The sequence below is a fragment of the Carassius carassius genome, chromosome 3 (assembly GCF_963082965.1).
Source record: "Carassius carassius chromosome 3, fCarCar2.1, whole genome shotgun sequence".
In the NCBI taxonomy this organism is placed as follows: domain Eukaryota; kingdom Metazoa; phylum Chordata; class Actinopteri; order Cypriniformes; family Cyprinidae; genus Carassius; species Carassius carassius.
The window spans coordinates 38,562,331-38,577,962 of NC_081757.1; the positions used below are offsets into that span (position 1 = coordinate 38,562,331).

Sequence of the window (15,632 nt, forward strand, 5' to 3'; positions counted from 1 at the left end):
ACAGCTGTGCGCGCGGCGAGATGGAATGGAACACGTACCGGGGCTCATAAGGCAGCTTCCTTAATGCACACCTAAAATTCGAATGCGCATTCGAATGTGGATTTTTATTTTAAATTCGACGAATATTCGGAAAAAACTTTTTTGACAGCCGATTTTTTTTGTTGTTGTTGAAATTTAATCGTAAACACAGCCATGTTTGAAGCCTGCAGTAAATGTTTTACATTATGGCAGTCCACTCTGCTTATTGTTTTTCGAAAATGTTGCGCTCCTGTTTGTCATTGTGCACGTAACTTCACGCCAATAAATCATCAGAAATATTGGTCTTTACCAATATATTGAATCTTTACATTCCTCCTGCCTGTTGTCCGTGGATTTACCTATATTTCGTGTTATTTGCCGTATAAAACTTTAGACATGCAAAATCGATTTTACAATCGATTCAATGAACACTCGTCACTTAAATCAAACAGGATTTTTTTTTCACAAAAGTGACAACCCAAGAAAGCAAAGTAAACGTTCTCTCATTTGTAGGTTGCATTGATACGTAGCGGTGGATGCAAGTAAAACAGTACCTCATTTTTTTTCTCACCTGAAATTCATGCAATAAACATGTTTTTGACAAAAATTTAAATTTGTTTGTGGTCTATATAGCCTGCATCAAAATGAGGTTTGCAATGATGCGCCCGAAGGCACGGGTTGAAGACCCAGTCAGTGACGTCACGATATGCTAATTTGTTTAAATTCATACCGACGTCATCACATCACAAAAATTTACTTTTTTTTTTACATTGAAACTTGAAAAAAAAAATATAGACCGACCTACCGACCCTTTTTAAAAAAAAAATACTGTTACTGCAAACCAAAATATTTTTAAGGATTTTTAAGGCCTTATACACTATTTTTTTTATGAACGAATTGCTCTTTCTTTAAATAAATTAATTTATAATTAATTTATCTAGGGATAAAAAAAAAATCTACCTCTGCTTATGCTCTAAACTATAGGGAGCATTTTACAGTACTAAATTACAGTTAACAACAGAGACCAAACATAACTTTATTTAATAATTATTTTTAAATATAATAATAAACACTCAACTTAAAAAAAATTGTATACATGTAAATTGCATAATGCAGTTTTTAAATTAACTTCTAAGTTATAATATTTCTGATTGTTTTTCATATTTTCGTTTACACAATGGGTGTCACAACTTTTTTTCTTAGCAGATTTATTTTTAACACGCTTTAACTGATACGTCACCAACAAGAAAATACGAGTACATATTTTGTGAAATGCTCTTCTCTGCACTTCATTTCTCTAGTGAACTAACAAGCTGTGGACACTGATGTCTTGCCTGAGGAAAATGAAATTAGGGTGACCATATGTCCTCTTTTTCCGGAACATGTCCTCTTTTTGGCCTTAAAATAAAATGTGTCTGGCCAGTATTTCAAAATTTTCCCAAAATGTCTGGCATTCGGCTTTTGTTTTCTACAGTCACCATTCATTGTGTGCATTTTTGTATTAAAGCCCTGCCTGTTTTCTCGACCCCGCTCCCGCTGAATTTGTGACCATGACTACCTACTCCAGTAAACATTCTAATATTTGAATATAATTTGTGTACATCAGGGAGCCGCTATCAGTCAAAATCTGTATTCTTTGCATGGAATTGGGCTGATTTTAAACTGTTCCAGAGGGTTGGTTTTTCTTAAAGGTTGAATGAAATGCTTGTATTGAAACATTTACCATTCGATCTATGATAAAACTGTGTAAGACGTTAAGTCTTGTGAAGGATGGCCACTGTTAGGAAGCCTTTTAGCTGTGCTTATGATCAATCTGCATTACAGTGACTGTAAAATACGTATTTTAGGTATGAAAATTACATATTTTGATTTTTGGGATGATGTCATTGCGCTACTTTGAGGGCTATATTAACAACCCCCCCCCCCATTTTGTTTTAAAGCTGTTTTATTCAGATCTCTCTACAGTTGAAACCCATATTGAGCAATTACACAAGGCATGAGATGATCATTCATGTATATTTCGTGTGGTAGAGAGGAAGTGCTCCGTGCTGCCATTTGAACGGAGGCGTTTATATAGAGACATATATTATTTGAATTTCCTAAAATAAATGGACATTGTCTGAAAGATGAGACTGTTTCTTATCAAAAGTAACAATGTATAAAACTAAGTTTCCAATGAAGTTTCACTTGTTCATTGGTTAAAACTATTTCATATACACGTATGTACTGAATTGAAAAGACCTGTATCGAAAATTTTCAATATGAAAATGTGTAGTTACACCCCTAATATACACACTTTTTCACAAAAACATTCAACCATATTTACACATTTGTTATAAATCTTATTTTAACGTTGATGAATTTGAAGTGTTCTAAATGAGCAACCTCATGTCCAAAGTTAGTAATTTACCTTAAACACACCGAGGTCATCTCTTTATAAGGGCTTTTCATACAACGTTTCTTTCCAGTTTTGAGTGGGTATTAGTTTTTGTTACATTACATTACAATTAGTCATTTTGCAGACACTTTTATCCAAAATGACATACAATTGGGGGATACATAAAGTTATTCTTCTTAAAGAGGCAAACAGACACAGGAAGTGCCTCCAATACCAAGTTTTAGACATTGTTCAAATAAGTACAAGCTAGAAAAAGGAATAAATAAAGAGAGCGTTTTTTAATTTAATTTTTAATTTTTAATTCCACCAGCCAGGAATGGTGAATGAGAATGTTCTGAAAAGTGATTTTGAGCCTCTCTGTGATGGTACCACGAGGCGTCGCTCACTAGCAGATCTCAGATTTCTGGAGGGGTCTTCTTGAGGGAATATTCGTAATAGTGAGTGGAAGTGCTGAGTCTGAAGCTGTTCTATATGCAAGCATCAATGTCTTGAACATGATGCGAGCTGCAATCGGTAGCCAGGGCAAGGAGATAAAGAAAGGTGTAACATGGGCTCTTTTGGGTTCATGCCGCTGCATTCTGAATCATTTGTAGAAGTTCGATTGTTCTTGATGGAAGTCCAGCCAGAAGAGCATTGCAGTAGTGCAGCCTAGAAATGACAAAGGCTTGGACAAGAAGTTGTGCAGCATGCTCCGCTAGAAAGGGCCGGATCTTTCTGATCTTGTGCAATGCAAACCTGCAAGATCGAGCAGTCTTTGCAATGTGGTCTTTGAAGGTCAGCTGGTCATCAAAGGTGACACCAAGATTTCTGACCAAAGTTGATGGGGAAATTGTAGAAGAGCCTCACTGGATGGAGAAAGCTACCGTTGGCTCATCTGGTTGAAATAAAAAGATAGAGCTGTGTGTCATCAGCATGGCAATGGTAGGAGAATCAATGTGCCTGTATGATGGGACCCAGTGAAGTCGTGTATATGGAGAAGAGGAGGGGTCTAAGAACTGATCCCTGAGGAACCCCAGTGAAAAGTTGATGTGCTTTGGATACCTCCCTTTCCCAAGCCACCCTGAAAGACCTATCAGTATGATAGGATTCAAACCAGCGAAGTGGAATCCCTGTGATGAAAGGGCAGACAAAAGGAGCTGATGATTGACATTGTCAAAATCAGAAAATAGATCCAGCAGAATGAGAACTGATGATTTGGAATCAGCTCTTGCAATCCGTAGGGCTTCAGTGACTTACACTCCTGAAACCTGACAGAAGGAGAAGATGGGAGTTTTTGCAGTGGGTGTGGTTGGTTTGAAGTCCTGTGTGTGTGTGGGGCTAAGAATTGACTAATTATCGTTCTGGTTTTGTCTGTGAAGAATGTAGCGAAATCATCAGTTGTTATAGAAGTGGTGGGAGGTGGTGGAGGGGGACAGAGGAGGGAATTGAATGTTTTGAAGAGATTACGTGTCTGGAGCACTGTTGATCTTATGGAAGTATGAAGATTTTGCAGTATGGACTTCAGCAGAGAAAGATGAAAGCAAAGACTGATACATCCTCAGATCTGTCGGATCTTTTGATTTGCACCATTTTCTCTCTACTGCCCTGAGTTTGGTCCGGTGTTCATGAAGAACATTGGATAACCAGTGGTTAGAAGGCCCATGTTGGCCTAGAGGAGATAGGACAAATATCGTCTAGAAAAGAGGTTAAAGTAAAGCGTAAAGTGTCTGTTGCTGCGTTCACATCCAGAGATGAGAAATGGGTAGGTGAGGGAGGAGACGAAGATACTACGGAGGAACGATTGCGAGGGGGAAAGAGAGCAAAAGTTTAGTCTAAAAGTTACTGGTGTGGGGTGTGGAGGCACACAGGTAGCAAAATGGAGTTTAAATGTAATGAATAAATGTTTCAGAGATATGTAGGGGTTTTACTAGAATGTTGTCTGCAATACAATCGTGTATGTAAATTAAATCAAGTTGGTTGCCTGATTTGTGCATGCTTATAGTGGTAAGCCGTTTGAGATCAAATGAAGCAAGGACTGAATGGAAGTCTGTAGCATAAGGCTTGTCCAGATGAATGTTGAAGTCCCCAAAGACTAAAAGTGGTCTTAACACAAGGAGGCTGGACGCTTCCATTGATGTTTCCGCTTCAGTGCACAGACATCATATAAATACACACAGACACTAAAGTAAAAACAGCTGTGGCCGCCTATTTAGCACAGCCAATAGGCTATAGCAGGGCTATAGTTCAAGGTTTTTTTGTTTGCAGCTTGACAATATAAATCTATATAAATCTATATAATTTATATAGATTTTTGTGTGTACAGAAAGAAAAGAGCTGTACAGGATTGGAGGGTTATAAAACAGGGTTGTAATTTGTGTTATCGCCACCATGTGTGCATTCCAGATCACGCAGGATGACATTCGGAAGACATATGGTGGATCCTCAGGGAGCAGAGGCTATTACTCCAGTGCCTTTGCCAGGTGTGTGAAGCCTCCTAGTCCTACATTTGTGATATCTGAAATGCCAAAGAAAACCTTTGTAAAAGATAGTATAATGTATTTTTATCAAATCTTCAAATTTTATGCCCCAACAGCTCTACAAATGCATACATGCTAATGTACAGACTAAAAGACCCCTCCCGGAATGCAAGTAAGAAATGGAATTTACATGGTTTGAATGATGCAAATTTAAAATTTTTATTTTCTCAGAATCAAAAAGCATTTCCACTGATCTCGCTCCCTGACTGAGATTCTGGAACTTAATGGACCCTGCGTGTGTTTTCCAGAATTCCTGGAAGTGGAGGACTTCCCAGAGCACATAAAGAGACTAGTGCAGCGAGAGAAAGAGTCTGAAGAACAGGAGAAGAGGCAAAGAGAGATTGAGCGCAACACATGCAAGGTAAACTAAAGGAATATACTTGGGCTCTGTTCCAATCCCTAATCAGCTGCCTACCTAGACAGCATTTAAGGCATCACAGGTGCGCTCTTAATGCAAAAAGCTGTTCCAAGCACTGCGCCACAGAATTTGACCTCTGAAGAGTATAAATTTAAGGAACATTAAATGTGTAAAGCCGCAAAAAAATATTTTTTTAATTTGTAAATAAAGCATATTGGAGTGAGTTTTACAAGGTAATGATACTTTCTATTTCTGCAGTCTTTCTACTACACGTCTGCTTTCTAATGACATGTTTACTAGTGCACAATGTAGGCAGTAGGAAATGATTCAGACAGTGTAAATATGCTTTCGATTGGGGCAAATAAGGTCTGGTTTCTCGTTGTTATGTGAACTGTGGTAGTGCACACAAACTGATCCAGACTTTGGCTTCGGTCCAGAGACGCGATTGCATGGAGTGAATCATATGTGTTTGTCTGTTAAATTTGTGTAAGCAGTACACATCAAAACATGCATAATCAAACCGCAGTACATACCAGATTCGTTGTAATAACGATTCATAAACACACCACAGCTGTAAATCCTGGTTTATTAAGAAAGGTAAGTGTCCACTGAACAACATCCCAAAGAGCACTTTTAGTCCAACGAAGCAATAATATTGTAATATGGATGATAATTTCTTTGTTTATATCTCATTTCTTCGGGGACAGTATTGTTTGTATCTGCTATGGAATAACTTGTGCGCAACGCTCAAAAAACAGCGTCTTGGTAGTAAAAAAAGAGCATGGTTTTGTATCATACAGTGTGACAAACAGAATAAGGCCATCCAATTAAAAAAAAGTCCAAGATGAGTTGAATATTGTTTATTTGAATTCTGGCGCTCTCTCGTGATGGCTTGTGATGCGCGCTGGGACGCACCTGTCATCTGATGGGGGCGTAACTTGGTGTTCATGTTTTTTGCACAAATAACAAAATTCTTTTTTTTTTTATCTACAACATTTTTCATTTATGTGTGTGTGTTTTGTGGGGAATGTGGCTGTATCTGCATGATTACCATCTCTATGAGTGCACATCATTGTGTGATTACTGTGTCTATGATAGCTATATAACCGGCATAGCTAGACATAGTCTCAGAATAAATGGTTGCAGGAATCAAATTTTTCATGGTATCTTCTTCAGATTTGAAATAAAAACTCATGAGACGTGATTTTCAACCCATTACTTTTCTGAATTGCTCCAGGATTGATTTCATGTATTTTTATATGAAATAAAATAAAAATGTGTGGTAATAAAAAAATTCAAGGCACTTTAGTGTCTTTAACTTTTTATCTTTTTGAGCATTATCAACTCTGGATGATGGACAGGAAAGCCCGAAGGGTTTTCTTTCCAAAGACACCAAAATTGTGTGTGTAGCACACTGTAGTCAGGAACTGTTGCTATTTTTAGTTGGGTAGGTCATTTTCAGCTGCGAGTCCTAAAATGGGGGTGCAGGTTAACAGGTAAAAAAAAATGCTGACTTGATGTGTAGGATTCTGCCTAAAATACCTGTCTATAGAGCCTTATTCTGTCCTCTTTCATTAGATCAAGCTCTTCTGCATGCATCCAGTGAAGATGATGATGATGGAGAATAAGCTGGAGGTTCACAAGGACAAAACTCTCAGAGAAGCAACAGAAATGGCATACAAGGTGAACAAGACCAGTGGATAGTTGTCTATAATTCACCTCTGCATTAGTTTGTCTAAGTCACTCTTAATTTATCCCTGGTTGTTTCCTCGTGTTTGTCTGTGTGCATTGTGATTGTCCTCTGGGTGATCAGCTGATGGATCTTGATGGAGTGGTGCCACTGGACTGCTGCCGATTGGTGAAATACGATGAGTTTCACGAATATCTTGAACGTTCATATGAAGGAGAGGAAGACATGCCTATGGGTCTGCTGCTCGGTGGGGTCAAGTCTTCGTACATGTTTGACCTGCTCCTGGAGATCCGCAGGCCTGACCAAGTGTTCCAGCCCTACAAACCTGGAGGTATCTACTGGGCAGAACATTTGCAATATACTCAATCAAGGTCCCAATGAAAAAAGTACATTAATGCATCATTTTATAAACCTTTGATTTCTATTATTTTCTGATTGACCAGATATCCTTTCCAAATTACCTCACCATCAACTGCTGACAATGTTTGTGTGTTTATTGCAGAGGTGATGGTGAAGGTCCACGTGGTGGATCTGAAGAGTGAGTCTATTGCTGCTCCAGTCAGTGTCAGGGCATATCTCAACCAAACTATTATAGAGTTCAAGCAACTCATTGCGAAGGTACAACATCTCATTTCTGAGTGGATTCACTGCTCCATTAACTTACAAAGGCCAATTTCCATAAATAGGGTAACAAATTGTGCCCCCCTCCTTTTTTCTTTTTTTCAACCAATGAGTGTCCAGTGTTGTTAAGAGAGAATAATTAGATATGTTAGATAAACTATCCAGTACTAAATTATTATAGTGTATAAAGTCCCCCGTACAATAACATAAAGCAGTGTCATAATAATAATTTAAAAAAAAAATTATAGAATGAGTTACAAAAGCTACTTTTTTTTTGCACATTTTTAGCTAAAATCTGAAATCCTTGATTTTTCCATTTATTTATCTTAATTTTATCTTTATCTTCTTTCTCTCCAATAGTTCAGTATATTTTAGGGAGTTTCAAACACACTTTTGTGCCCTGTTTGTGGAAGGTGCCAAAGATTGTTGAAACAGATGTCTGCTTCCATCTAACATCTTATCACCTGGTTGTGTGATTTTCTTAGGCCACAGGGCTTTGTGCGGAGACTATGCGTGTCGTCTTAGAGCGCTGCTACAATGACCTTCGGCTGCTTTATGTGCCCAACAAGACTCTGAAAGCAGAAGGTTTCTTCAGGAGTAACAAGGTTCGCTTGCATAACACTTACTTTAATGCCTCTTTTCTAAAACTTAGTGAGCTGCCGCGCTGTCTACACAGGCAGCATCCTGAAATGTTCTTCGTAAACGGTTTATTGTTATGCATGGCATACAACTATGCATTTTTCCTCCAGTAAGGTATACAAGAGATTTGACTATCCCTCTTATTATATACACTAACTGCAAAATGCATGACACTAAAAAAATACTTGTCCAAAATAGATTTTGTATTTATTTATAAAACATTTTTGGATTTTTTTTTTTCAGGGCCCATTACAATGCATTCTGTTAATTTTAGGCAAAAATCAGTGTACTACCGTATTTTCCGGACTATAAGTCGCACTTTTTTTTTTATCATAGTTTGGCTGGTCCTGCGACTTATAGTCAGGTGCGATTTATTTATCAAAATTAATTTGACATGAACCGAGAGAAATGAACCAAGAGATATGAACCAATAGAAAACATTACCGTCTCCAGCCGAGAGAGGGCGCTCTGTGCTGCTCAGTGCTCCTGTAGTCTACACTGAAGACATAGAGCGCCCTCTCGCGGCTGGAGACGGTAATGTTTTCTCTTAGTTCTTGGTTCTAAATAAATGCGACTTATATGTTTTTTTCCTCAACATGACGTATTTTGGGACTGATGCGACTATAGTCCGAAAAATACAGTAGTAGTATTCTTGTAATTGTACTTGGGACTAAATTGGCCCACCTTAATTTTGCTGGAAGGGTAGTTTAACTGTAGTTAATGAGTTTCCATATAAATTATATCAAATGTACTGTTTATTTGCTAGCTGTTTACTTATTTATTGAACGTGTACTGTACTTTGAAGTATACTTTCAGTAAACTAAGTCAAATTATACTTGTAAGTCCTGCCTTAGCAAATTTAGCTGACCTACTTCTTGGATTGGTCTCCAGATCGTGAGCATGCCAGTGCCTTTTGCAGCATTTTCCCTTAAAATGTCTTAATTTAGCCGTTTTCTGTGAGATGCTGTTGTCTGTCCTCAGGTTTTCGTGGAGAGCTCAGAATCAACGGACCATCAGGCCGTTTTCACTGACTCTGTTTTGTGGAAGCTCCTGGATCGGCACGGGAACACAATCAGACTTTTTGTCTCCTTGCCCGAGCAGTCGCCAGGCTCTTTGGCCAACAGAACTAGTTACCCCAAAGCTAGCGCTGACTCTGAGGACTCTTTTGATGGGGCGAAGGGCAGCAGGAAGTCAGTGGAAGCCATTCTTGAAGAGAGCACAGAGAAGCTAAAGAATCTTTCTTTACAACAACAACAACAACCGCAGCAGCAGCAGCTATCCTCCAGCACCAGTGACAGTCAGAAGAGCTCAGAACACAGCGACTTTGAGCTTATTGAGTCACCAGCACAGGAGCCGGATGCTGCCTCGCAGCCTTCCCAGACGGAGAACTGCACACGGACTGCCTCAGACACTGAGAACCAGTTCCCCTCTGAGGAGCGCTCCGACTCGGACGTCAATAACGACCGCAGCACCAGCTCGGTGGACAGCGACATCCTGAGCTCCAGCCACAGCAGTGACACGCTGTGTAACGCCGACAGCGGCCCGCTCCCGCTGGCTAACGGCCTCGACTCGCACAGCATCACCAGCAGCCGGCGCTCCAAAGCACACGAGGGGAAGAAGGAGACGTGGGACACGGCCGAGGAGGACTCTGGTACGGACAGCGAGTACGACGAGAACGGCAAGAGCAAAGCTGACGCCCAGAACCTGTACTTCAAAACAGAGCCATACTCTCATGAAGACGGATCTGGAGAAGGACAGAAATGTAATGTCTCTCTAGTTAATTATTGTGACCTTGGACAGGATTTGATTTTAAATGAACAATGCCGTGTTTCAGCCTTAAATAGCAGGATATATATATATATATATATATATATATATATATATATATATGTTTTATTAAATCGCAGGCTTCACAATCTGTCTGTAGCATTAATCCATGTCAAAAGTTTTTTTTTATTTTTTATATTTCATGCATAAAATATAACAGCACTTTATTTATTTGCCAAACCGCCAAAATAAAAGCTTGAAGTTTTAATGTTAAAATTTTGGCTAAAATGTCAGTTTTTTAACGCTTGCTGTGAAATAATATAAAATTATTGATATTAATTAAATTCCTGAATTTTAGTATAGTATTATAATAGTATACAATAGTATTATTTTAATTTAATATTATAAAGTTCCAATACTGAATTTATGTAATCTTATAACCCTATGATGATGGTTTGCATGCCATTAAAATGTTACAGTACAGAGTACAAAGACATTTTACTTTTTTTTTTTTTTTATAGTATTTTATTTTCTAGGCAGATTCTCCCCAACAAAATTGCCTTAAACATTTTAGGTTGATTTTAAATTTTTCCAAATATAACCTTTCAAGTCGTTCGATGAAAATTGCTGTATTGTATATTACAGGGAAAAAAATGTGTATGTGTCATTTTTGTTTCCTATATTGCGTAAACCTAGTCAGTTGGCTGGTAACCTAAAACACAATTTGAGCTCCAAATCTAATTAATTCTAATGTCTATTTGACCCTTTTTTATCAGTATTTAAAACCAAAATATAAGATGAAACCAAAAAGATTCAAACAGTAAAACTAATCGTTAAACTAAACAAATAACCATCTGTTTCTGTTGAACACACATTTAAGTAAACAAGTTAATGTTTCTAATGTTTCAGGTTTACTTGTCCATGTTGACAAGAGGATCACATTGGCAGCATTCAAACAGAATCTAGAGCCGTTTGTTGGCGTCCCCTCCACTCAGTTTAAAGTCTTCCGGGTTTATGCCAACAACCAGGAGTTTGAGAGTGTGCGGCTCAATGAGACGCTCTCCTCTTTCTCTGATGATAACAAGGTGAGATTCTGTCTTTACTTTCTCCTATCCTAGCTAAATTCTGTTTGGCGCCACTAAAGATGCATAAATGCCACGCTTTGTTTGTATGCTCTGCTGTTGAAAAGATCACGATTCGATTGGGACGTGCACTGAAGAAAGGAGAATACAGGGTGAAGGTGTACCAGCTGCTAGTCAATGACCCAGAGGTGAGAGACAAAGAGTTTGGAAATGCGTTTTGTTTATTCTGCAGAGGAATGAGTATTCTGAAACTGACAATTTTGTTTTGACAGCCCTGTAAGTTTCTTTTGGACACTGTGTTTGCTAAAGGCATGACTGTTCGACAGTCTAAGGAGGAGTTGCTGCCTCAACTCAAAGACCAGTGCAAACTGGACCTCAGTATAGATAGGTAAGCCCATATCAAACATTTTATATTTGTCCTGCTAAAGGCCCTGAAGTGATGTGAACGGTGAAGTTCTTCATTGCTTTTTGCAACCAAATTGACAGCCGTAAGAAAACAGAAGCTTAAAGCATCTGATCACAGTGATGGGAATATGTTTACCAGAGCTCTGCAATTTGGCACTGCAGTCAAGTCATGTCATATGGCACTTTATACAGTAGAGTGCTTCAAATCAATTAAAGCCTGGTCTCTAAATTTCCTTCTCAGCAGAGGTCTGGAAAATGCCTATTTGAAATGGTTTTGATCTGGACACCAGTAGTACTTAGTTTAATAAAAAAAAAAACCTAAATGGTCAAAATACTCATCAAAGATGAGGATATTGGGCTCCGCGAGACGATGCAGTGTTGTCTGAGAATTTTCCTTCCAAAAAAACCCCCAAACCCTGCTTTAAAATGAGCAGTTTCCTGACTGAATGGAAGAAAATTAACCACATCAAAGAAGTGATATTTTGAGTGTTCACAAATCAGAGCTAACTTTTTTGTCCCAATTTTTGCTTTGGCTAGCCGTTTTGAACACTTGAAATGAACTTTTGGCGTTTTTTTGTTTTTCTTTTGACACCACAAGTTCATTCTTTGATTTCACTTAAAATATCATGGCCTCAAGTTTTTTTGCACTGGAAACATTCATGATTTTTCATCTATGTGAACATCTTTTGTAATGATTGTGGCTTGTTAACATTCATGTTTTTCCTTTTGGCTTTGCAAAATCACAGACTATGAAGCAAACCATTTTTTGCATTTTTAAGGGGCATCACACTACACTTTTCATTACACTGACCTCCAATCATATTCATATGAATGCTGGGGGAAGGTTTTTAAAACTTGTGTGCATTTCACTGCATTCCAAAGTGCAAGTTTGATGAACTATGACATTTTCATATCATGTGTGACCAATAGAGGATTGATGCATCATGGCGTGACCTCTTAAAGCTGAATTAAAAGGATCATATGATGCGATTTCAAGTTTTCCTTTCTTTTTGGAGTGTTACAAGCTGATTGTGCATAGACAAGATCCCTGAAGTTGCAAAGACTAAAGTCTATAAACCAAAGAGATATTCTTTATCAAAGTTAAGACTCTGCCACACCCCTCTAAAACGGCTCATTCAAACTCGCCCCTACATGTCTACATCACGATGTGGAAATATTTGCGTAATGCCGCAAAGAAAGAAGGCGTAGTTTCAGTAACACAGTTAGTGTTGAAGCAGTCATGTCAGGGAAATGCTGTGTGTATCTAGACGAAAGCAAAAGCACTTTATTTGTGCTTCAGAAAGCAGATGCATTTAGGAATCTTTAAGATTACTAACAACACAACAGCAACACATTTTATGGACGACAGTTTCGTGAACCCAGGAGAGGAGGTCATTCTGACTTTGCTACAACAGTCTGGTTCTTCTGAATCTGAATACTGGAAGTATGTTTTATTAGTTTAAGTATTTGCTATTGACTGTTCAAATGCAAAGTTTTGCTCCTCGCGTGTGTGTGTGTGTGTGTGTGTGTGTGTGTGTGTGTGCGTGTATCTGTGTGAGAGAGAGAGCAAGAGAGAGACTATCACACAGTGGAGTCAGCTGTTTTAACCGTCCGTGGCTTGTGTACTGCAAACACATACAAGCTTCATGTGTCTGTCACGTGACTCTGTTCCCCTTTCGGCTTGAACTGATGGTAAATCTAAGGACATTATTAACTGTCTTTACATTTATTTTGAAAGATGAAGCTCATGATAATGGAAAGGAGCATTAACATTTCAGATTAGTGCTTGCGGTGTTCGACCAATCACAATGCACTGTGTCAGTTGGCCAATCAGAGCAGACTGTGCTAGTCAGAACGAGGGACTTTGTAGAAAATGACTCGTTTGAGAGAGCCGGGGCATAGAGGACCTACAATAATGTACAGTATTTGAAAAATGTGTTTTTTGAACATTAAAGCATGTCAACATATTCTGTTACACCAAATACACAAAATAAAGATCTTTAAAAAAAGCGTCATATGACCCTTTAAAAGAACGTAAACTTTAAATCTGTTGCATACTTTTACATTTTAGATGTATTTTATGTTTGTTTTTTAATTGAAAATGTAATGAAAAATCATCATGTTTTCTTGTTCATGGGATGGCTGTTGTTGTTACAGGCCTGACTCATGAATTGCTGCAGCAGTTTTGGACGCACATCCACCTTCTCCACGCTGCAGTGACGCATCTCAGTGCTTTACTGCAGCAACTGACCTTTTAAATGCACTGACTCACAGAACAGGAGGATTGATGCCTCAGAATTTTAACAAGATGCGTGTTGCTCTGTGTGTCACAGGTTTAGACTCAGGAAGAAGACCTGGAAGAACCCAGGCACAGTGTTTCTGGATTATCACGTCTATGAGGAGGACATCAACATCTCCAGTAACTGGGAGGTGTTCCTCGAAGTCCTTGAAGGTGAAGACCATCATAGTTGTCATAAATATTCAAGTCCAACACCTCGTATATTTTGGCATTTAATGGCTTTCTTGCATGTAGAACCGGAGCGGATGAAGTCCATGTCGCAGTTAGCGGTTCTGACCCGTCGCTGGTGCCCAGCCCAGATGAAGCTGGAGGTCTTCCAGGAGGTGGTGCTGGAGAGCAGCGGCGTAGAGGAGCTCAAGGAGAAAGTATGTGGAGTATGAAACGCTTAGAATTCTTTTTCCTCTTCATGTGAGTTTTAATGTTTTAACATTTATGTCATATTTTGTTCCCTCAGCTCAGTGAATTGAGTGGAATTCCTCTTGAGAACTTGGAGTTTGCCAAGGTACAGTAGTAGTCTTTGCGTATCAGATTTACATTTTACAGATGTGGTTGTGTTTCAGATGCCCTTCCTGTAGTGCTTCAGAGCTGACTGTCTTGTTGCTCCTACAGGGACGGGGAACTTTTCCTTGTGACATTTCGGTGTTGGAGATCCATCAGGATTTAGACTGGAATCCTAAAGTCTCCACCCTTAATGTCTGGCCACTCTACATCTGTGATGATGGCGCTGTGATCTTCTACAGGTGAAGCCTTTCCCTTTCACATACACTTGATTATTCGTTTTTACTAGTTAAGTAATGAAATATGCAAAAAAACAAGATTTTTAGACTAAACTAGTCAGCGAGTTGTCAAAGACTAGTTAAGCTGGTTCTATGAAATGGCTATATGTTATATTTAATTGAATTGATTTCTTTCCTGTTTTAACAGTGTGGTTTTAATTGTTAAAGATAATTGCCAATTTTCTACCAGCTTTGTAATGTTACATTTTCAAAATCAACCAGTTTGTGAGTTGTACAAAAGGCTAGTTTATTTGGTCCTGTGAAAACTCTTTACAATTAGGCTAGTCTGTTAGTTATGTATTGGTTAGTTTGAGTTAGTGTTGAATTGTTTTAATAACGCAGTTTTAATTGTTCAAGAACAACTTCATCATATTTCAACCAGCTTTGTATTGTTACAATGTTGGTATTGTATGTAAATGAACAATTTGTACGTATTATTATTTTTATTATAATTTTGTTATCTGCATCCAGAGATCCCTGTTTTTTTTTTTTTTTGCAAAAGTCAAAAAAGTGACACAAAAAAAGTGTCATCTAGCTGTCTTAAGTCCTGGCTAAATAATCATCTTTTAAATATTTTTTATAGCAATGTTAGATTTTTGTTATATTTATATATTATAAATTATTATGATGTCATATATGATATTGTTAAGTAAATATTTAATTATTGTTTGAATTATAAAGCAAATATTTTTCATAATATAAAATGTTAATATAATTAATTGCTATATATTTTTAATTATTATCAATTACTTTTTCGATTTATGTAAATTTATAAATGTCATGAATAATAATAATAATAATTTATTTGAACCTTCTCGTCATTTAGAACGATGCTTCCCCACCAAAAACAAGTTTTTACAGCTTTTACAGTGTTATACACTCGGGGCACATCTTCGGAACGAGTACAAAACCTCCAGAACAAAAAAACACGTGAACAGGATGGAGAAATTACATCTCTTATGTAAACAGATGCATATTAAAAATAATGCGATCATCAGCAATAGACATCATATAAATGAAAACTGCATATTGCTATGGAGTAAAATGTTGATCCAGGAAGTGG

At 38.0% G+C, this 15,632-nt stretch overlaps 1 protein-coding gene across 2 annotated transcripts in view; it reads left to right on the forward strand.

Moving 5' to 3' along the window:
- Window positions 1-15,632, forward strand: part of usp47 (ubiquitin specific peptidase 47) — a 41,427-nt gene that overhangs the window by 23,726 nt on the left and 2,069 nt on the right. For both annotated transcript variants that reach the window (XM_059537738.1, XM_059537746.1), the window contains 15 exons: window positions 4,799-4,875; window positions 4,989-5,044; window positions 5,181-5,293; window positions 6,869-6,973; window positions 7,104-7,311; window positions 7,483-7,598; window positions 8,087-8,206; window positions 9,222-10,002; window positions 10,917-11,092; window positions 11,197-11,277; window positions 11,362-11,477; window positions 13,828-13,946; window positions 14,028-14,158; window positions 14,248-14,295; window positions 14,403-14,533. In XM_059537738.1, the coding sequence (XP_059393721.1) occupies window positions 4,799-4,875; window positions 4,989-5,044; window positions 5,181-5,293; window positions 6,869-6,973; window positions 7,104-7,311; window positions 7,483-7,598; window positions 8,087-8,206; window positions 9,222-10,002; window positions 10,917-11,092; window positions 11,197-11,277; window positions 11,362-11,477; window positions 13,828-13,946; window positions 14,028-14,158; window positions 14,248-14,295; window positions 14,403-14,533 (2,378 nt within the window). The remainder of the gene's footprint in view (window positions 1-4,798; window positions 4,876-4,988; window positions 5,045-5,180; window positions 5,294-6,868; window positions 6,974-7,103; window positions 7,312-7,482; window positions 7,599-8,086; window positions 8,207-9,221; window positions 10,003-10,916; window positions 11,093-11,196; window positions 11,278-11,361; window positions 11,478-13,827; window positions 13,947-14,027; window positions 14,159-14,247; window positions 14,296-14,402; window positions 14,534-15,632) is intronic.